The 22654-nt window shown below is 38.4% G+C and overlaps 1 protein-coding gene across 3 annotated transcripts in view; it reads right to left on the reverse strand.

The window, feature by feature from the left end:
• YME1L (ATP-dependent zinc metalloprotease YME1L) overlaps positions 1-22654 on the reverse strand; it is a 100320-nt gene that overhangs the window by 40706 nt on the left and 36960 nt on the right. For all 3 annotated transcript variants that reach the window (XM_053773370.2, XM_053773372.2, XM_053773371.2), the window contains exons 10-12: positions 20734-20851; positions 8779-8889; positions 7917-8068 (exon numbers count right to left, since the gene is read on the reverse strand). In XM_053773370.2, coding sequence (XP_053629345.1) covers positions 7917-8068; positions 8779-8889; positions 20734-20851 — 381 coding nt within the window. The remainder of the gene's footprint in view (positions 1-7916; positions 8069-8778; positions 8890-20733; positions 20852-22654) is intronic.

Raw genomic sequence — 22654 nt, forward strand, 5'->3', positions numbered from 1 at the left:
AACACCCTATCTTACTGCCCAAAACTCATCATCTAACAATTTTGATTGTTTTAAATGCCCATAAAAATATAATGCATGGTGGGGTACAAGATACCTTAAATTGTATTAGGGAAACTTTCTTGATTCCACAAGGACAGCAAAGTGTAAAAAGGGTGATTAAATCTTGTGTAATATGTCGCCGTGTGGATGCCAAATCCTATATGTACCCAGGTCCTCCACCATTGCCAAAGGAGCGTGTACAATTAGTGAAACCATTTGATGTAACAGGTGTAGACTATAGTTGTTCAGTCATTTTAACAGGTACTTCAGATGGTGTTCCACTGAAAGTGTGTGTGTTTGTTCACTTGTACTGCTACCAGGGCAGTTCATTTAGAAGTGGCTCATGACTTGTCTGCAGAACAGTTTATACAGCTGTTTCGAAAATTTGCAGCTAGGAGATCCTGTCCGAGATTGATGATTTCAGATAATGCCACTAATTTTGTAGCGGGTGCTCAACACTTGATAGAAGTAAATAAGAGTAACAAGGTTCAATCTCTGCTAACCCAGCGAGGGTGTACCTGGAAGTTTATTACTCCTACAGCCCCTTGGCAGGGGGGGCTGTATGAAAGACTGATAGACACAATGAAGAGGTGTCTCCATAATGTACTACACCGGAAGATAATTAATTTGGAGGAATTCCGTGCGGTTTGGTGGAGGCGGAGAATCGGATAAATAATCGGCCTCTCTCATACACGAGTGATACACCTGATGCAGATGTATTAACACCTTCTCACCTAATGTATGGAAGGAAATTGGAAGCTGCCCCTGTCTATAGGGATAATCCTGAAGAAAATGATGAAGATTATAATGATGTGACAGTGTTGTGTGATAAATTTAAGATGTTAAATAAAGTAATTGATCATTGGCCTAATGTGTGGTGCAAGGAATATCTTCTTACACTACGTGAACACTTTTATGGTGCGACAGAGGTAGTAAATCGACAGAACACTCAACCAGGTAACATTGTGTTAATTGATACTGAACAGCATCGAACACTGTGGCCTCTGGGCAAGGTATTGACATTGTACCCAGATGCACAAGTTGTCCGGAATGTCAAAGTGTTGTGTTGTGGCCAGGAAAGTTTACGCACGATTAATAAATTGATTCCCTTGGAATTAAATGGAATTCAATCAATTGTAAATGAAAATCTAAGGGAAAGTGACACGAGTGATATTGAAGATAACGCTGACCAAGTGATGCAGGAAGATGAAATTGTAGTAAGAAATACTAGGAAAACAGCCACTCAAGCCAGAACTAGCTGGAATCATCTCCTAGAGGAAGGAGTAATTTGAGTCGTTTAACAGCGAACTCCGCCCGGCCGCAGTGTGGAAAATACTGCATATTTTCCAAAAATACAGTGTATTTTGTATGTAAATTGATGGAATACAGTGGAACCTCAAAAAGCGAACTTAATCCATTCCAGGAGCTAGTTCTAAATTCGAAAAGTCTGAAATCTGAATCAATATTTCCCTTAAGAAATAATGGAAATACAATTAATCCGTTCTAGAAACTCAAAAATATTCACACAAAAAAATACATTTTATAGAGATTAATTACAGTTTTACATACAACAAATATTATAGTTTTTAATTATGTATAGTAATACATATAAAATAACATTTTTACTTACCTTTATTGAAGATTGGTGATGGCATCTGGAAGATAGGGAGGAGGAGAGAGGGAGTTGGGGTTAGTGTTTGGAAGGAGAATCCCCCTCCATGAGGACTTCAGGTAAAGCCCTCTCTGGGGTTACTTCCCTTCTCTGTCTTTTAATGCCACTAGGACCAGCTTGAGTCACTGGACCCGTCTCACAAAATAACTGTCCACAGTCCTCTGTTTCTGGTGCCTCTTTAACATTTCCCTAAAATGGGACATGGTTCTGTCACTGAACTTGTTGCAAAGATGGCTTGTTTCAGCTTGCTCAGGGTGGTACTTCTGCACAAACATTTGGACATCATTCCACTTGACACAAATCTCCTTAATCTTTGAAGAAGGCACGTCATCCACTCCCTCTTCCTCCTCCTCTGAAGCAAGTTCCTCAGCTGTGGTCTGATACTGCTCCAGATGAAGCTCTTGCAGCTCTTCAGTGGTTAGCTCTTCCCTGTGGTCCTCCACCAACTCTTCCACATCCTCACCACTCACCTCCAACCCCAGGGTGTTCCCCAATGCCACAATAGAGTCCACAACAGGCAGAGGGTGAGCTGGGTCAAGGTCAGGGTCAGCCTCAAACCCTTCAAAATCCCTCTTCCACAAGAAACATAACTTGTTCTTAAAGATATTGTTTTTCTTAAACACTCCGGGATTTTCTGAATGATACACAAGTAAAGGCTTCACTTTAAAATCACCACTAGCATTAGCACAGAACAAAAGAGTTAGCCTGTCTTTCATAGGCTTGTGTCCTGGCAATTCCCTTTCTTCCTGTGTAATGAAGGTCCTTTTTGGCATTTTCTTCCAAAACAAGCCTGTTTCCTCACAATTAAACACTTGTTCAGGTTTCAATTCTTCACTGTCTATGTACCCCTTAAACTCCTGTACAAACTTCTCAGCCGCCCGTTTGTTTGAACTGGCTGCCTCACCATGTCTTACAACATTGTGTATGCCACTACGCTTCTTAAATCTGTCAAACCAGCCTCTGCTGGCCTTAAATTCACTATCAGCACTGGTTCCAGGAGTTTTCTGTACCAGATCAGCATGCAACTTCCTTGCCTTTTCGCAAATAATCGTCTCTGAAACACTATCACCTGCAATCTCTTTATCCTTGATCCACACCAGCAACAACTTCTCAACCTTCTCAACTATTTGTGGTCTTTTTTTCGTTAGCATATTAACACCTTTCGCAATATCAGCTTCCTTGATTTGTTCTTTCTTTGACAGGATAGAACCGATGGTTGACTTGTTTTTCCCATACATCCTGGCAAGCTCAACAAGTCTCACATCACTAATACTTCTGTATTATTTCCTTCTTCACATCTATGGTGTTTCTCACTTTCTTTACCACAGGGGTACCATGAGCAAGTTTCTTTGTGCCCATGGCAGCTTATTTCACAGTCCCACAAGCACTAAACACAACGAAATAATCGTAAAATGCGTGAATGAGAGCGCAGGTTAGTGTTCACTCAAGCATAAACAAAGCTAGACTGCTCACGGTGCCTGCGCGGGGACGCAGACAGAGCGGATGGCAGACAGGTCCCGTACCCGGCGGTCCAAAAATAGGGGAGCGTTCAATAATAGGGACACAGTTTGTCAGAAAAAATGGTCCTATTTTTGAAAGGTTCGATATGTAATACGTTCGATTTTTGAGGTTCCACTGTATATTGTAGGTAATAAAAATTAATTTGCAAATAAAGAACCGGCAAAATTGGTGAGCATCACTGAGTAGAGATGCCATTGTTTTGAACTGGGCAAGAGAAACGTAAGGAAGAATCAGAAGAATTTTCGTCGCTCTAGAGGTTATATTGTGCTTAAAACCTCTCAAATAGGAGCCGAAATTGTTAGATTTGCAGTCCTGCATAAAGTGAGCATTAGGCGAGTGGACAGGACAGTCAAGGAACCCCAGCTAAGTCATGTCTATGTATTTATGTTGAAATTCTGGCCAGTATTTTCTTCATATTTTAGGCAGGGGGTTTGTGTATGACACACAAGTGATCTCCAGACTAATTGGCAAGTGTATTAAGATAAATTCTCCTTCAATGTACAGTGGACCCCCGCATAGCGACTTTAATCCGTGCAAGAGGGCTGATTGTTATGCGAAATGATCGGTATGTGAATTAATTTTCCCCATAAGAAATAATGGAAATCAAATTAATCCGTGCAAGACACCCAAAAGTATGAAAAAAAAAAATTTTACCACATGAAATATACATTTTCCTACACACAAAGAGAAGGATACATGCACAATAGTAGAGTAGTACATGCACAATATATATTGTGCATGTACTACTCTACTAAATGAAGAATAAATGACACTTACCTTTATTGAAGATGCAGCAATGACTGATGAGACACTGTGTCCTGGGAGTGCCCTTTCCTCCTGAGTACTGTAGGTCCTGTTTGGCATTTTCTTCCAGAACAGGCCTTATCACACTGTGTATGCCACTACGATTCTTAAATCTCTCAAACCAACCTTTGCTGGCTTTAAATTCACCAATATGAGCACTAGTTCCAGGCATTTTTCCCTGTTCACCTGGGTGTTAGTCGACTGGTGTGGGTTGCATCCTGGGAGCGGCGGTGGGGCGGCGCGGCGCGGTGGTACGGCGGCGCTGACGGTGGTCCCGCGGCGGCAGCGACGGTGCTGGCGCGGCGGCGATGCCGGCGCAGGCGATGGTACGGCGCAGGCGGTCCAGCGGCAGCGCCCCGGGGGTGGTCCCGGCGCGCGGCTGACGGTGCTACGCAGCCGGCGGAGGGTCTCAGCGGTGCGCAGCGGCAGCCAGCGGGGTGGGGTGGGCACGCGCGGGCTGCGGTGCTACGCGCAGCACGCACGCGCAGCACAGCAGTTTCGGTGGTACGCAGCAGCGCAGCTGTACCCCCAATATGCGATGGTTGTTTGGGGGTTTTTTAAAACCTGGCCAGCTCGGGAAAACCCCCCCTCCACCCCTTATCTGATTTTTTTCTTCACTCTTGTAATTCTCCCTTTTGCGGGGTTGGCACTAAAAACTTTCTTGGGGCCCATGGCCCTTTTTAGTAAATCAAAACACTGTAAAAATCAAATTTTTCCGATTGTATGCTTGGATGCTGGGAGGCTGGCTGGAAAAATACTGGCCCTTTTGTGGAGGGCTGAAGCGCACATTGGGCCGTCTGGGGTGGGATTTGGGGGTATGGAAAATTTTTGGATAAGCGGCGGTATCAATTAAACGTTATCAATGCTACAGTATAAGTCCCTGTATGTATTCTTTTTTAAATTTAATATACATCCAATTTTTATTTTTTTACCCGGGTTCTCTTATTTTCATTTAAATTAATATAAGTCAAGTACTTGTGGGGGAAAAGAAAAAATGGGTAGGGATCAAAAGGGACATTTTTAAAGTGTCCTAAAATTCCTACATGTCTCTGTAACCTTGATAAAGAATAATTATCTTTGTTACCATTTACTGGTATGTATCTTATGAGGTTCATCCAGATATTTTAAATTTTCCATACATCTAATATGACATAAAAACCAATATAAATAACATAGAAACATGATATATACTCTAGAATGAATAAAATATGTCATTATGTAACAGGTGGAGGCGGCCACAACCACTCCCTCTTTTGTGGTAAACACTGCCATCTAGTGATGGCCTTTTGAAGCTGTCTATTATTATAATTATTATGTGTAGTATATTATTGTTATAGATCTGTATTATTATTATACATATTATATTATTATTATTGTTATTATTTTTTTTATTTTCAACAAGTCAGCCGTCTCCCACCAAGGCAGGGTGACCCAAAAAAGAAAGAAAATCCCCAAAAAGAAAATACTTTCATCATCATTCAACACTTTCACCACACTCACACATTACACATTATCACTGTTTTTTCAGAGGTGCTCAGAATACAACAGTTTAGAAGCATATACATATAAAAATACAGAACATATCCCTCTATTATTATTATACATATTATTATTATACATATTATTATTATACATATTATTATTATACATATTATTATTATTATTATATAAATAATTTGTAATTTTTATTCACACAAAAAATATAAGATTTACTGTTATTCCTTATTGCAATAATTGTATAAATAATGTCAACCCATTCATGACTGCATATTGGAATGGACAGTGATGTCATATGTTTACTCTGAAACAGCCAAGCAATGGACCATTTCTCCTAGGTTGAGCTCAATTTCAAGGCACTGTTCGTCGTGAAAACAATCAAAATCATATCTGTTTCTGTAATATATCTTCCATTCTATCAAATGAGACCAAGAAAACGAGAATACAACCATAAAAACCATTCAAAATTACCGCTAATTGCTGAGAAGTGAACTCCATTATTTATGCTTAAGATTTCTTTCATTTTTGGTGTACATTAAGAAGCATCTTTCCATCATACATTGCCCAAGTTTCAATATGATAGTCCAACAAACAAATGAGATACAATTCCCGAGATCAAGAGCAAGAGCCCCTCACCAGTGTCAAGGAACCTGCCTTGAGGTCTGCTCGCTTGTGGAAATTTTGCTCGCGTATGGAAGCAAAAAATCAACCCATCGACTGCTCGTATTTGGAAAAACAAGCACGTGGATACGCTCACAAGTAGAGGTTCCACTGTACTACTACTAATATTATTATTATTATTATTTTTTTTTTTTAAACAAGTCGGCCATCTCCCACCAAGGCTACAGTTCTCTAAATTAATAATAATAATAATAATAATAATAATAATAATAATAATTTTTTTTTTTCAACAAGTCGGCCGTCTCCCATATTAATAATTCAGATTGCTTCTGCTAGTTAGCACAGCTGTTAAGCAGTAAACATGTTTACATAGCTGTGGGACCAGTTTCTCATGCTTGTTTGAATTTTTTACAGTCATTTGGCCAAATTTCTTTTTTTAACCATGGGTCTTAAGAAAATAAGTGCAAAGGACAGTGATTTCCATCAGCATCCCCCATCCACACTTTATATAAACAGTTTTTATACGATATTTCTTATTTATAAATACATTATTTCAGTGTTTTCCTTAGAAAACTAGTGATCTACTGCAGTTAGCCTCAAAAATACTCCATTTTCTCTTACAGTAAGAACATGGGAAGATACTATAGTCAAATTGGGACAGAAATGGCAGATGCTACTGCTGCTGCCTCTGCCACCATATTATGGCCTATTTATATTGTTTATTATGTCATATTAGATGAATTGTGATAGATAAATAAGCAGTAGAGTTGATAATAGCGTCATACTCAAGTATTTTTTCTCTGGCCTGAGTGCAGGAACGGATTAATGGCTTTTCAATTAATTTAAATGAGGAAAATTAATTTGATATACGAGAAAATTGAGTTACGAGATAGCTCCTGGAACGGATTAAACTCATAAGTCAAGGTTGCACTGTTTTTGTACTACATAAAAAATAAATAAAAATTGGAATTTGAATATTAGATATGGGACCAAAAATTCAATCTAACTCCTGTAAACTCAAATAATTACAGTTAAATAATACACCATTTGTATGAGAAAAAATGAATGGAGAAAATATAACAAAAAGCAGATAAGAGAAAACAGATGAAAACAGGCAAAAGGTCGCAATGATGAGAAAGTAACTAGAATCCTGGAGTGTAGAAGAATTTAAGCAAAAATTCTCAATGGGACATAAATGGAATGAAATAGTGTAGAGGTATACAATATTTATACAGGGCAGCTTTAAGACCCTTCTTAGATCCAAACAGAAAAGACAATGCTAGCCACAGATTCACATTGAGTATTTTATTAACAAAATGTCAGAGGAGCAGCAAAAACAATTTCTGTAGCTGCCTGGGTCTGAACTTTCAATCTGGTAAAAAACTGAGTTTCTAGATCATAAGAAAACCAAGCAGCCTATGACATTATAGAAGCTTTCACTGTTTAGAAAGGGTGAACCTCTTTATATTATTATATTTATAAGGAAACACTAAACCCACAAGGATCATATAGCACAGTCTCTTCTATAGATATTTTCTTAGATAACATATTGGTCAAATGGTAAAAAATTTATGTGAAAGGATAAAACAAATGTGGAAGGGTTGAAGAATACCACTCCAAGCATAGAAAAGGTAAATAGAAAGAAAATAATTTGAATAAAGAAGCTAAAAGGTGAAGGCAGTGCAGTGAATGAACTACCATTTTTTTTTGAGAGAGAGATTCCAATGAGTTGGTTTCATGAAATTTCTTAAGAGGCACTTACATGTCCTAAAGATGGTCCACGAGGAATGATGGTCACTTTGTGTAGTGGGTGAGAATCCTTTGTGTAATATGCCACAAGTGTGTGTCCACCTTCATGATAAGCTGTTACTAGATTTGCTTCTTCATCTGGGATGCGAGACTTTCTTTCTGGTCCTGAAAAAATTATACATGTTTCTCCTATATAAAAGAAGGAAATTAAAAGTGAACAAAGAAAACAGCAAGGTAGTGAGAATAAGAAAAAGATTAAGTAATGAAAGATTGGACATCACATTGGAAATAGAGTATAGAAGTGAATGTATTTAGGCATTTGGAAAAGGATGTCATCAGCAGATGGATGTATGAAAAATATTATTATTATTATAATCAAAAAGAAGCGCTAAGCCACAAGGGCTATACAGCGTATGAAAAATAAGTTGAATCATATAATAGATGACTGGAAAAATGGTTGGTGAGTACCAAGGCATCTGTGGAAGGAAAAGTATATCAATGGAAGCAAAAGGGAGAATGGACAAGAATAGTGGTACCAAAACATTTATAAGAGTAATGACTTTAAATGTTACAATGAGGAGGAGTTTAGAAGCATTGTAGATGTCATTACCCATACAAGAAGAAACACTTTCATCATCACTGTCTTGCCAGAGGTGTGTCAACACTATAGCTCAGATGCCCCTCCAAACTGCAATATCCCCAAAACTCCTTCAGAGTGCAGGCAATGTACTTTCCAGCTCCAAGATTCTAGTCTGGCAAACCAGTTTTCCCAAATACTTTCATACATGCTCCCTTGCTCAAATTCCAACAGCACATTAAGTCATAAAAAGCAATTACTTTTACTCACAGTAACCTCAAATACCACAGTGACTCACCCATGAGGACTTTGTCTCTCGCTGCCTCCAGATGTTTCATGGTGACTGCATCTACCTGATCAGCAGCTGCTCTCAATGCTGCCTGGTTGGTTACATTCTTGATGTCTGCACCTGCAATTATTTGATTTAGTTAATCCTTCAACTGAGTCTCCTAATTTCTACACTCTAAATTCTATGCATAATATCCACACCACACATTGGTTTCAAGTATGACACTGCCACTGCCTTTAGCTTCCTCCTTGTTGCCTATACCTCACACTCATATAAATTTTGGTACCACTATACTCTGGTACTCTCAGTAGATAAACTTCTTTCTTTCCACAGAAGTCATAATGAAAGAGACTTTTCACCGAACGTATGAAATTTGATGGAAAACTTATGGAATTATGCTTTCACAGAGTTGGCAGTCTCGGCAATATTTATGCATTAGTGATTTTGCCCACTCTGAGTTCTATTTTTGGCCAAACTCTTACCTATTTCATTAGTATGCCTTCCATTCTATTGAATGAGTATAAGAAACAATAAAGCAATCAGAAATTGGTAATTTGGCCAATTTCACACAAAATAAAATTGCCATTTTAAAAATAGGGTCTGGAATATAAAATAAAGACATTCCTGGCACTAAAACATTTCCTCTGTTCATTAGTTATGTCCCCAGGCCTCTTCTATATTACACTTGCTTTTCATTTTGAATTTTTAGTCACAAAATCAAAAAAGATTTACTGTCATTGCATTATTGTAATAACTGTATAAATAATGACAACACATTCGTAAATGTGTATCACGCCACCAGTTGGACGCAAATTAGATGAATGACGTAATATGTGTCTTCTGGAATATCAGCAAATACTGAATATTTCCGCTACTTAGAGCTGAATTTCAAGCTACTTCCAGTCGTGAAACTGATCAAAATCATCTCTATTTCTGTAATACAGTAGGGTCCCGCTTTATGGCATTTCGCTTTATGGCATTCTGCTAATACAGACATTTCAAATTATGACCAAAACTCGCTACACGGCTCGCCCCACCTGACTAATACGGTCACTGCACTCCATGCAGTTTGTTTATATTCTCCATGAGCTCTGTGAGCACTACGTCTCTCCATTATGTCTGGAAACTTTCCAAAAATTCAAGTGTTTTTAAAAGTTATTTCATATTTTATATATACAGTGGAACCCTGAGTTACGAGTTTAATCCATTCCTTGACCTAGCTCGTAACTCAATTTACTCGTATATCAAATAAATTTTCCTCATTAATCTGTTCCTGCACTCTGGAGACAAGACAAAATACTTGAATATGACACTAATATCAACTGTACGGCTTATTTATCTATCACAATTCAAATAATATGACATAACAAACAATATAATTAACAAAGAAGTATGATATATACTCTAGAATGAATAAAATAGGCCATAATATGGTGGCAGAGGCAGCGGTGGAAGCGCCCGCCATTTCCTGTCTAACTTTGACTATAGTATCTTCCAATACTCTTATTGTAAGAGAAAATGGAGTATACTCCACCTCTATTCAAAAGTCTTAATTTGCTCACCATAAAGAACATCCACACTTATTCATGTGCCTACTACTTACATAGAACAATACACACAAACATAAACCCTCCACTCAAACATCTCCTCGCCAACCTTAACAGGACACACGACCATAACACAAGACAGATCTCGTTTTGATGTACCCCATGTCCATATCACACTGTGTAAAAACTCTATGCACATAAAGGGCCAAAAATCTGGAATTCATTACCAGAACATACTAAAGAAACCATGGCTTGAAAATCAATTTAAGACTCTTCTAAAAAAACCACTTACTCACCCAGGACTAAATAATCAACACTCAATATTTAACCCTATCAGAGTTTCGGACGTACTAGTACGGCTTACGCACCAGGATTTTTGACGTACTAGTACGCCTAAATTCTAGCGCCCTCAAATCTAGTGAGAGAAAGCTGGTAGGCCTACATATGAAAGAATGGGTCTATGTGGTCAGTGTGCATGGTATAAAAAAATCCTGCAGCACACAGAGCATAATGAGAAAAAAAAACTTTGACCATGTTTTTGGATTAAAACAGCGACTTTGCACTGTATTTCGTATGGTATTTATTGCTGTATTCTAGTTTTCCTGGTCTCATTTTATAGAATAGAAGACATATTACAGAAATTCAGATGATTTTGACTGGTTTTACAATGAAAAGTACCTTGAAATTGAGCTCAAAGTAGCAGAAATGTTCGATTTTTACCAAAGTTCAAAAGTAAACAAATCATGCTATGCGTCCAATACACGTCAACTGGTGAGTCTAATATTCTTTCACAAGTGCGCCGATATTATTTATACCAAAAGTATGAAATTTGATGGAAAACTTACGTAATTATGCTCTCGCGAAGTTAGCGGTCTCAACGATGTTTACGCATCGGTGATTTTGCCCACTTTGAGACCTATTTTCGGCCAATTCCAGTGTACTAGTTGATAAAAATCATAACTATTTCACTAGTACTCCATTTTTTCTATCAAATGAGTACAAGAAACAACCCACTTATCAATTTCAACTATCCAATACAGTGGTCAGAATTTAGCAATTTTGCCAATTTCATACAAATTTCAAAAAATGACAATTTCCGAATAGGGTCCAGAATAAACAAGACATTCCTGGCACTAAAATGACATTTCCTCTGTTCATTAGTCACGTCCAAATGCCCCTCTTACATTCTTTTGCTTTCCACTTTGAATTTTCATTCACACAAAAAAAATAGAAGATTTACTGTTATGCAGACTACTGCATTAGTGTAGAAATGGTATAAATTATATCAGTGCACTTGTGAAAGAATATTAGACTCACCAGTTGATGTGTATTGGACGCATAGCATGATTTGTTTACTTTTGAACTTTGGTAAAAATCGAACATTTCTGCTACTTTGAGCTCAATTTCAAGGTGCTTTTCATTGTAAAACCAGTCAAAATCATCTCAATTTCTGTAATATGTCTTTCAATCTATAAAATGAGACCAGGAAAACTAGAATACAACAATAAATACCATACGAAAATACAGTGCAAAGTCGCTGTTTTAATCCAAAAACATGGTCAAAGTTTTTTTTCTCATTACGCACTGTGTGCTGCAGGATTTTTTTATACCGCACACACTGACCGCATAGACCCATTCTTTCATATGTAGGCCTACCAGCTTTCTCTCATTAGATTTGAGGGCGCTAGAATTTAGGCGTACTAGTACATCAAAAACCCTGGTGCGTAAGCCGTACTAGTACGGCTGAAACCCTGAAAGAGTTAAAATAATAATGAATGCCGTCAACTCAGTGCACTGTTTACCTCGCTGTGGGAGCAGTTCTCTCATGCTTTGCTTACATTTTTGACAGTCATTTGGCCAAATTTCATTTTTCTAAGCATGGGTCCTAAGAAAGTAAGTGTAAAGGACAATGCCGAGAAGAAAAAGAGGATGACTTCCATGGAATTAAAGCACGAAATCATAGATAAACAAACAAGGTGTCCAGGTTTTGTGTTGATGGGGAAGCAGGGGGAGCTGGCTCGTAACTCAAAACAAAAAATTGACCCAGGGATGGCCCGTATCTCAAAAAACTCGTACGTTGGGACACTCGTAAGTCAAGGTTCCACTGTACTCTGAAAATTATACTTATGTATACCTGTACCTAAATAAACTTACACAATGTGCTGGCGTGCAGGAACACATTAAAATCACTAAGTGTGTCTTATGTTTTGAGACACCAATTAATAATATAATAATAATACTCAATAATAATCACTGAGTCTCATTAAATGTGGTATATTACATATATTAATATACACATTTTCATTACTCCATCTAGGATATTTTTTTAAATATAATAAATATGATACGTAATATATAAACATGATAAATACACCCCAGAGTAGAATAAATTAGCATAAATATGAGATGTGGTAGCCAGACGACTTGTATGAGTGATGGCAAGAATAACGTTTTCTCTAATCCAACATCAGAGAATTTTTTTTTTTTAACAAACCGGCTGTATCCCACCAAGGCAGGGTGGCCCAAAAAGAAAAACGAAAGTTTCTCTTTTTAAATTTAGTAATTTATACAGGAGAAGGGGTTACTAGCCCCTTGCTCCTGGCATTTTAGTCGCCTCTTACAACATGCATGGCTTACAGAGGAAGAATTCTGTTCCACTTCCCCATGGAGAATCAGAGAAAATGTGTACACTTTAATAATAATGGGGGGGGGGGGTGACTGAAAAAATTATTCCTTTTGTATGCCTTCACTCAGAGCATCATTTCTTCTAAAAATGGTGTCACATGAGAATGGGAGTGTTGCTCTTTATTTATTCTACTGTATCAACATGGAGACAACTTGTACACATACCAGACGCATTTGCCTGGTTTGTTTACAAAATTCAAGTCCGCCTGGTTTGTTTATAATAACTCCACGTCTGTCCTCTCTCATATACTCATTCTCTCTCATTTATTTGTTTTATCTCGTTTACTCACCTTTGACCCTACATTAAGACTACAAATATTTTAAGGTAAGTAATGAGTGAACTGTATGTGCAATTTATCGCTCTGGGACGCTTTAAATGTCATAGAATATTATGTGAGGGTGGGGTGGCCTGGTATGGTAGGTATGGGAGCTTGACTGGCTACTATACATACCACACTTGATTTCTTACAATAAATACTACTCATCTCACCCTACATTAAGACTACAAATATTTTAAGGTAAGTAATGAGTGTACTATAGTATGTGTATTTTATTTTTTATTGTTTTTAATAACTAGTTCTATTGCTAACATAATACATGTTAGTGTACACTTGTTTTTTTTTATTATCACACCGGCCGATTCCCACCAAGGCAGGGTGGCCCGAAAAAGAAAAACTTTCACCATCATTCACTCCATCACTGTCTTGCCAGAAGGGTGCTTTACACTACAGTTTTTAAACTGCAACATTAACACCCCTCCTTCAGAGTGCAGGCACTGTACTTCCCATCTCCAGGACTCAAGTCCGGCCTGCCGGTTTCCCTGAATCCCTTCATAAATGTTACTTTGCTCACACTCCAACAGCACGTCAAGTATTAAAAACCATTTGTCTCCATTCACTCCTATCAAACACGCTCACGCATGCCTGCTGGAAGTCCAAGCCCCTCGCACACAAAACCTCCTTTACCCCCTCCCTCCAACCCTTCCTAGGCCGACCCCTACCCCGCCTTCCTTCCACTACAGACTGATACACTCTTGAAGTTATTCTGTTTCGCTCCATTCTCTCTACATGTCCGAACCACCTCAACAACCCTTCCTCAGCCCTCTGGACAACAGTTTTGGTAATCCCGCACCTCCTCCTAACTTCCAAACTACGAATTCTCTGCATTATATTCACACCACACATTGCCCTCAGACATGACATCTCCACTGCCTCCAGCCTTCTCCTCGCTGCAACATTCATCACCCACGCTTCACACCCATATAAGAGCGTTGGTAAAACTATACTCTCATACATTCCCCTCTTTGCCTCCAAGGACAAAGTTCTTTGTCTCCACAGACTCCTAAGTGCACCACTCACTCTTTTTCCCTCATCAATTCTATGATTCACCTCATCTTTCATAGACCCATCCGCTGACACGTCCACTCCCAAATATCTGAATACGTTCACCTCCTCCATACTCTCTCCCTCCAATCTGATATTCAATCTTTCATCACCTAATCTTTTTGTTATCCTCATAACCTTACTCTTTCCTGTATTCACCTTTAATTTTCTTCTTTTGCACACCCTACCAAATTCATCCACCAATCTCTGCAACTTCTCTTCAGAATCTCCCAAGAGCACAGTGTCATCAGCAAAGAGCAGCTGTGACAACTCCCACTTTGTGTGTGATTCTTTATCTTTTAACTCCACGCCTCTTGCCAAGACCCTCGCATTTACTTCTCTTACAACCCCATCTATAAATATATTAAACAACCACGGTGACATCACACATCCTTGTCTAAGGCCTACTTTTACTGGGAAAAAATTTCCCTCTTTCCTACATACTCTAACTTGAGCCTCACTATCCTCGTAAAAACTCTTCACTGCTTTCAGTAACCTACCTCCTACACCATACACTTGCAACATCTGCCACATTGCCCCCCTATCCACCCTGTCATACGCCTTTTCCAAATCCATAAATGCCACAAAGACCTCTTTAGCCTTATCTAAATACTGTTCACTTATATGTTTCACTGTAAACACCTGGTCCACACACCCCCTACCTTTCCTAAAGCCTCCTTGTTCATCTGCTATCCTATTCTCCGTCTTACTCTTAATTCTTTCAATTATAACTCTACCATACACTTTACCAGGTACACTCAACAGACTTATCCCCCTATAATTTTTGCACTCTCTTTTATCCCCTTTGCCTTTATACAAAGGAACTATGCATGCTCTCTGCCAATCCCTAGGTACCTTACCCTCTTCCATACATTTATTAAATAATTGCACCAACCACTCCAAAACTATATCCCCACCTGCTTTTAACATTTCTATCTTTATCCCATCAATCCCGGCTGCCTTACCCCCTTTCATTTTACCTACTGCCTCACGAACTTCCCCCACACTCACAACTGGCTCTTCCTCACTCCTACAAGATGTTATTCCTCCTTGCCCTATACACGAAATCACAGCTTCCCTATCTTCATCAACATTTAACAATTCCTCAAAATATTCCTTCCATCTTCCCAATACCTCTAACTCTCCATTTAATAACTCTCCTCTCCTATTTTTAACTGACAAATCAATTTGTTCTCTAGGCTTTCTTAACTTGTTAATCTCACTCCAAAACTTTTTCTTATTTTCAACAAAATTTGTTGATAACATCTCACCCACTCTCTCATTTGCTCTCTTTTTACATTGCTTCACCACTCTCTTAACCTCTCTCTTTTTCTCCATATACTCTTCCCTCCTTGCATCACTTCTACTTTGTAAAAACTTCTCATATGCTAACTTTTTCTCCCTTACTACTCTCTTTACATCATCATTCCACCAATCGCTCCTCTTCCCTCCTGCACCCACTTTCCTGTAACCACAAACTTCTGCTGAACACTCTAACACTACATTTTTAAACCTACCCCATACCTCTTCGACCCCATTGCCTATGCTCTCATTAGCCCATCTATCCTCCAATAGCTGTTTATATCTTACCCTAACTGCCTCCTCTTTTAGTTTATAAACCTTCACCTCTCTCTTCCCTGATGCTTCTATTCTCCTTGTATCCCATCTACCTTTTACTCTCAGTGTAGCTACAACTAGAAAGTGATCTGATATATCTGTGGCCCCTCTATAAACATGTACATCCTGAAGTCTACTCAACAGTCTTTTATCTACCAATACATAATCCAACAAACTACTGTCATTTCGCCCTACATCATATCGTGTATACTTATTTATCCTCTTTTTCTTAAAATATGTATTACCTATAACTAAACCCCTTTCTATACAAAGTTCAATCAAAGGGCTCCCATTATCATTTACACCTGGCACCCCAAACTTACCTACCACACCCTCTCTAAAAGTTTCTCCTACTTTAGCATTCAAGTCCCCTACCACAATTACTCTCTCACTTGGTTCAAAGGCTCCTATACATTCACTTAACATCTCCCAAAATCTCTCTCTCTCCTCTGCATTCCTCTCTTCTCCAGGTGCATACACGCTTATTATGACCCACTTCTCGCATCCAACCTTTACTTTAATCCACATAATTCTTGAATTTACACATTCATATTCTCTTTTCTCCTTCCATAACTGATCATTTAACATTACTGCTACCCCTTCCTTTGCTCTAACTCTCTCAGATACTCCAGATTTAATCCCATTTATTTCCCCCCACTGAAACTCTCCTACCCCCTTCAGCTTTGTTTCGCTTAGGGCCAGGACATCCAACTTCTTTTCATTCATAACATCAGCAATCATCTGTTTCTTGTCATCCGCACTACATCCACGCACATTTAAGCAACCCAGTTTTATAAAGTTTTTCTTCTCTTTTTTAGTAATTGTATACAGGAGAAGGGGTTACTAGCCCATTGCTCCCGGCATTTTAGTCGCCTCATACGACACGCATGGCTTACGGAGGAAAGATTCTTTTCCACTTCCCCATGGACAATAGAAGAAATAAAAAAGAACAAGAGCTATTTAGAAAAAGGAGAAAAACCTAGATGTATGTATATATATATATGCATGTGCGTGTCTGTGAAGTGTGACCAAAGTGTAAGTAGGAGTAGCAAGATATCCCTGTTATCTTAGCGTGTTTATGAGACAGAAAAAGAAACCAGCAATCCTACCATCATGCAAAACAGTTACAGGTTTTTGTTTCACAGTCATCTGGCAGGACGGTAGTACTTCCCTGGGTGGTTGCTGTCTACCAACCTACTACCTATCTTGTATTTATATACATTTATAAGAGCAAAAAAGGGTGTTCCACTTTACGGCGATTTCTGCTTTACGGTGGTAGCCTGGAACCTAACTTGCCATATAAGTGGGGCCCTATTGTATTTCTTCCATTCAATCAAATGACACCAAGAAACCGAGACTACAATCATAAAAACCATTCAAAAATACACCACAAAGTCACTATTTTAACCCCTTGATTGTCACAACCCCAAATCCTGAGGTGTCTCATGGGGTCGCAAAATTTAAAAAAAAAAAAACTTATGAAATGACAGAGAATCTTTTCCCAATGGTAATGACACCAAAAGAATGAAATTTGATGGAAAACTGGTGGAATTACGCTCTCGCAAAGTTAGTGACCTCGGCGATATTTACGAATCGGCGATTTCGCCCACTTTGAGCCCTATTTTTGGCTAATTCTGTTGTTCCAGTCAACCATACTCATAGCTATTTCTTTAGAACTCCATTTTTTCTATCGACTGAGTACAAGAAACTGCCCATTTACCAATTTCAACCACCCAATAACGTGGTCAGAAATTTGCAATTTGGCCAATTTCATGAAAATTAAAAAATATGACAATTTCAAAATAGGGTCCAGAATGAACAATGCAGACATTCCTGGCTCTAAAATAACATTTTCTTTGTTCATCAGTCACATCTCCAGGCCCCTCTGATATTACTCTTGCTTTCTATTTGAAGCTTTAAGCAAACAAAAAATAGAAGATTTACGGTTATGCAGACTACTGCAATACTGTAATAATTGTACAAATAATGTCAATCCATTCATGACTGCATATTAGAATGGCTACTTGGACATTTATTGGAAAATGATGTCATTTGTTTGCTTTTGAACATCGGCAAAAAATCAAACATTTCCCCTACTTTGAGCTCCATTTCGAGGCTCTTTTCATAGTAAAACCAATCAAAATCACCTCTATTTCTATAATATGTTTTCCATTCTATCAAATGAGACCAAGAAAACAAGAATACAACCATAAATACTATACGAAAATAGACCACAAATTTGGCATTTTAATTAAAAAAAAGGTCGGATTTTTTTTTTCTCATTATGCACTGGGTGTTCCAGGATTTTTTTTATATGGTGCACACTGACCACACAGACCCATTCTCTCACCTGTGGGCCTACCAGCTTTCTTCTGCTTGATTTGAAGCCACTAGAATTTATGAGTATATACACGTCAAACACGGTGGCTTGTAAGACGTATATATACGACCGAAACAGTCAAAGGGTTAAGGACATTTGTGCAAAGTCGAGTGAGGTGCAAAGTTTTGTGGAGAAATATCACCCTGACCAAGCTGAAACAAGCCATATCTGCAACGTGTTCAGTGACAAAACCTTGTCCCACTTCAGACAAATCTTAAAAACATGCCAGAAACAGACCTCTCTGGACATTTTTTTTGTGCGACAGGGGTGCAGTGACTCTCATGCCGGTCCTAACGCCCATAAAAGACAAAGAAAGGAAGTAACCCCAGATAGGTACTTGATACCTTAAGTCCTTATGGAGGGGGATTTCCCTTCCAAACAATAATCAGTTCTCCTTGTTTCCTCCTCCCTGTCTTCCATATGCCAACAAGAATCTTCAATAAAGGTAAATGTGATGTTAAATGTTCATTCATCCATTTCATTAGTCATTTTATTTAGTTCTCATTGCTTTGTGTATGTAAAACTACAGCTAATCTTTAAAAAATGTATTTTTTCTTAATATTTATGGGTGTCTGGAACAGATTAATTGTATTTACATTAATTCTTATGGGAAATATTACTTCGGTTTTCAGCCTTTTCAGATTTAGGCTGATCTTCTGGAAGGGACTGCAGCCGAAATCCGGGGTTCCACTGCATAATGGCAGTGAGTTTGTGTCAACCATCTCTGATATTGTTTTAAGGTCACATTTACACCATTTATAAAATTTCTGGTATAGATTTAAATGTTTATACAGTAGTGGACTGTATGTTGAAATACAGTAAAGATAATAAAGGAAATTAGCTCTAATATAAATTATTTAGGTATGAATACTGGTCAGAGCCTGTCGTAAGTCCGAGGCATTGGTAAACGAATATGTCACTAAGCAATGAGAGGCTACTCTAGGTGAGCAGGACTAAGTGTTGGACACAAGATACACTATGTAAAGAAATACAGTACTATATGTAAAGCACTATATACAGTTTCTTTAGATCTACATGCAGCTCAGTTTTGCTACTATTCTATGCATTATTTAACCCTTTCAGGGTTAAATAAATAAAGGTCCAAACCGTAGATCTACGCCATGAGCTCAGCTCACACTGATAAGCTGTGAGCGGTAAATTTGGGCCTAGATGAGAGAATACATCTAGGTAGTATGTGTGCACCACATAAAACAAATCCTGTAGCACACAGTGCATAATGATAGAAAAAAACTGAGACCATAATTTTTGATTGAAACAGCGAATTTGCAGTGCTTTTTCGTATGTTTTTTATAGTTGTATTTGTGATTTCTTGGTCTCATTTGATAGAATGGAAGATACAATACAGAAATAGAGATGATTTTGATTGGTTTTAATACTGAAAATGGCTTGAAACTGAGCCCAAAGTAGCGGAAATGTTAAATTTTTGCCGATGTTCAAGAGTGAACAAATGACCTCACATGTCTAATACACGCCAGCTGGTTGGTCTAATATACGTTCATAAATGTGCTGATATTATTTATACAATTATTACAATATTGCATAACAGTAAATCTTCTATTTTTTGGTTTGAATAAAAATTCATTATGTGAATAAAAAATAAAAATGGAATTCATTTGTAAAGCCTGAAAACATAACTAATGAACAGAGGAAATGTTAGTTTAGTGCCAGGAATGCCTGCATTGTTTATTCTGGACCCTATTTTGAAATTGGAATATTTTGAACGTTGCATTAAATTGGCCAAATTACCAATTTCCAATCACTTTATTTTGTAGCTGAAACAGTTGACTTGGCGATTTCTTGGGCTCAATCGATAGAATAGAAGTAATACTAGTGAAATATCTAAGAATTTGGTCGACTGGAATAATGTAATTGGCCTAAAATGGGAGTCAAATTCGGCAAAATCGCCGATGCGTAAATACCGCTGACACATCAAAATTCGCAAGAGCATAATTTTGTCAATTTTCCATCAAATTTCGTAGTTTTTGCTTTATTACCTTCAGAAAAAGATTCTCTACCATTTCATGAGAAAAATAACAAAACTATTTTTTGAAAATTATGGGACACTGGTGCACACTTTGAAATTTGGCCTCTGGACCCTGAAAGGGTTAACAATCAATTCAATTATAGTACAGAATTAAAGTTTTTTAAACTGTTTCTACAAACTTGCTTAAAACATTACAAAATATGGACTTCAAATACAGCTACAGCTTCTATTTCATCCCAATCCCACATCCATGTTCAGTAATTTTGTATATAAAGCTTCATCTTTGTCTCTACATGCATTACTTAAATAAATGTTATATGTATGATTACAATTGAAGTAAATACATACCAGTGAAGCCTGTTGTGCCTCGGGAGAGTACATTCTTATCAATGTCATCTCCACCTTTTACTTTACCCAAGTAGTATTCAAAGATCTCTTTCCTCCCTGCAAGGTCTGGAATAGGAACCTGCAACCGACAATATCTAATTACTTTTGAAAAGATATGGAAAGCTAGCAAAAATGTGTGATGATTCTGAAAGACCCCTTGATGGATGCCACCCTTCTTCTCTCAGATATACATAAACAAGATAATCTCTGAGGGCACTGCACTGCAACACCTCCAGTTGTTAAATTTCATATTAACATTCACTTCACGAGAGAGATGCTTTCAAAGCTCTTTTACACAAGACTGAGGAAGGGTTGTTGAGGTGGTTCGGACATGTAGAGAGAATGGAGCGAAACAGAATGACTTCAAGAGTGTATCAGTCTGTAGTGGAAGGAAGGCGGGGTAGGGGTCGGCCTAGGAAGGGTTGGAGGGAGGGGGTAAAGGAGGTTTTGTGTGCGAGGGGCTTGGACTTCCAGCAGGCATGCGTGAGCGTGTTTGATAGGAGTGAATGGAGACAAATGGTTTTTAATACTTGACGTGCTGTTGGAGTGTGAGCAAAGTAACATTTATGAAGGGATTCAGGGAAACCGGCAGGCCGGACTTGAGTCCTGGAGATGGGAAGTACAGTGCCTGCACTCTGAAGGAGGGGTGTTAATGTTGCAGTTTAAAAACTGTAGTGTAAAGCACCCTTCTGGCAAGACAGTGATGGAGTGAATGATGGTGAAAGTTTTTCTTTTTAGGGCCACCCTGCCTTGGTGGGAATCGGCCGGTGTGATAATAAAAAAAAAAAATAAAGGTCCTATGGAGGACCTACTAAAATACACAATAATTCTTAACAGAAATATTTTTGTTTTCACACACTGGCTATTTCCCAGGGTGATCCAGAGAAGGAAACATCTATTATTTAATCTCTCACTGCCTTTTCGGAAGTCCAGAGATTAAAATTCAAATGACTTGAACCCATACCATCATTCATGCTGGTACTACTCTAAATAAAAATACGTATGCTATAGTTTAGTTCCACAAATCGCAAACAACTATTTTACACACTGTTTATAAAGTAAGTCCTATACCCTAACTCAAGAAATCGTAATGACACGATTGCAAACAAACCATACCCCCGGCCGGGATTGAACCCGCGGTCATAGTCTCTCAAAACTCCAGCCCGTCGCGTTAGCCACGCTAGCTGGAGATTCGTCTGTAAAAACTTGCATTTGTGGTCACAGTGGTGCCTGTGCTAACCTTCCTATGGTGTAGAAATATACCTAATTGGATGAATCTTATTGTGGCTAGCTGGTCTAGTGGCTAACGCGACGGACTGGAGTTTTGAGACTATGACCGCAGGTTCAATCCCGGCCGGGGGTATGGTTTCCTATACCCTACACAGTGTTCCATTAACATACAAAAGGGCCCCTGGTTTATGGTGCTTCACTCCTCAGTGCTTTGCTAATACAGCCGTTTCAAATTATACCCAAAAATTTGTTATGTGGCTCTTGATTTGCCATCACAGCCTAAGCTCTGAGTCCATGCATCATTTTCTTTCTCTCAGTGTGTCTACATTCTCTGTGAGCTACACTTCTCTCTTGATTCTGTCTGGAAACTTTCCAAAGTTTCAACTGTTCAAAAGTTATTGCATATTTTATATACAGTAGTCCCCCCGTATCCACGGATGATGCGTTCTAAAACCCACCACAGATGCTTGAAACTGCAGATAGTAGTGAACCCTACATACAAGTTTTTTTTTCATTTACATACCTATAATAAAGATGAATTCATAAATTATGCACAATAAGACATTACCACCTGGGTAGTAGGTTGGTAGACAGCAACCACCCAGGGAGGTACTACCGTCCTGCCAAGCGAGTGTAAAACGGAAACCTGTAA

The sequence above is a fragment of the Cherax quadricarinatus genome, chromosome 17 (assembly GCF_038502225.1).
Source record: "Cherax quadricarinatus isolate ZL_2023a chromosome 17, ASM3850222v1, whole genome shotgun sequence".
Taxonomy (NCBI): domain Eukaryota; kingdom Metazoa; phylum Arthropoda; class Malacostraca; order Decapoda; family Parastacidae; genus Cherax; species Cherax quadricarinatus.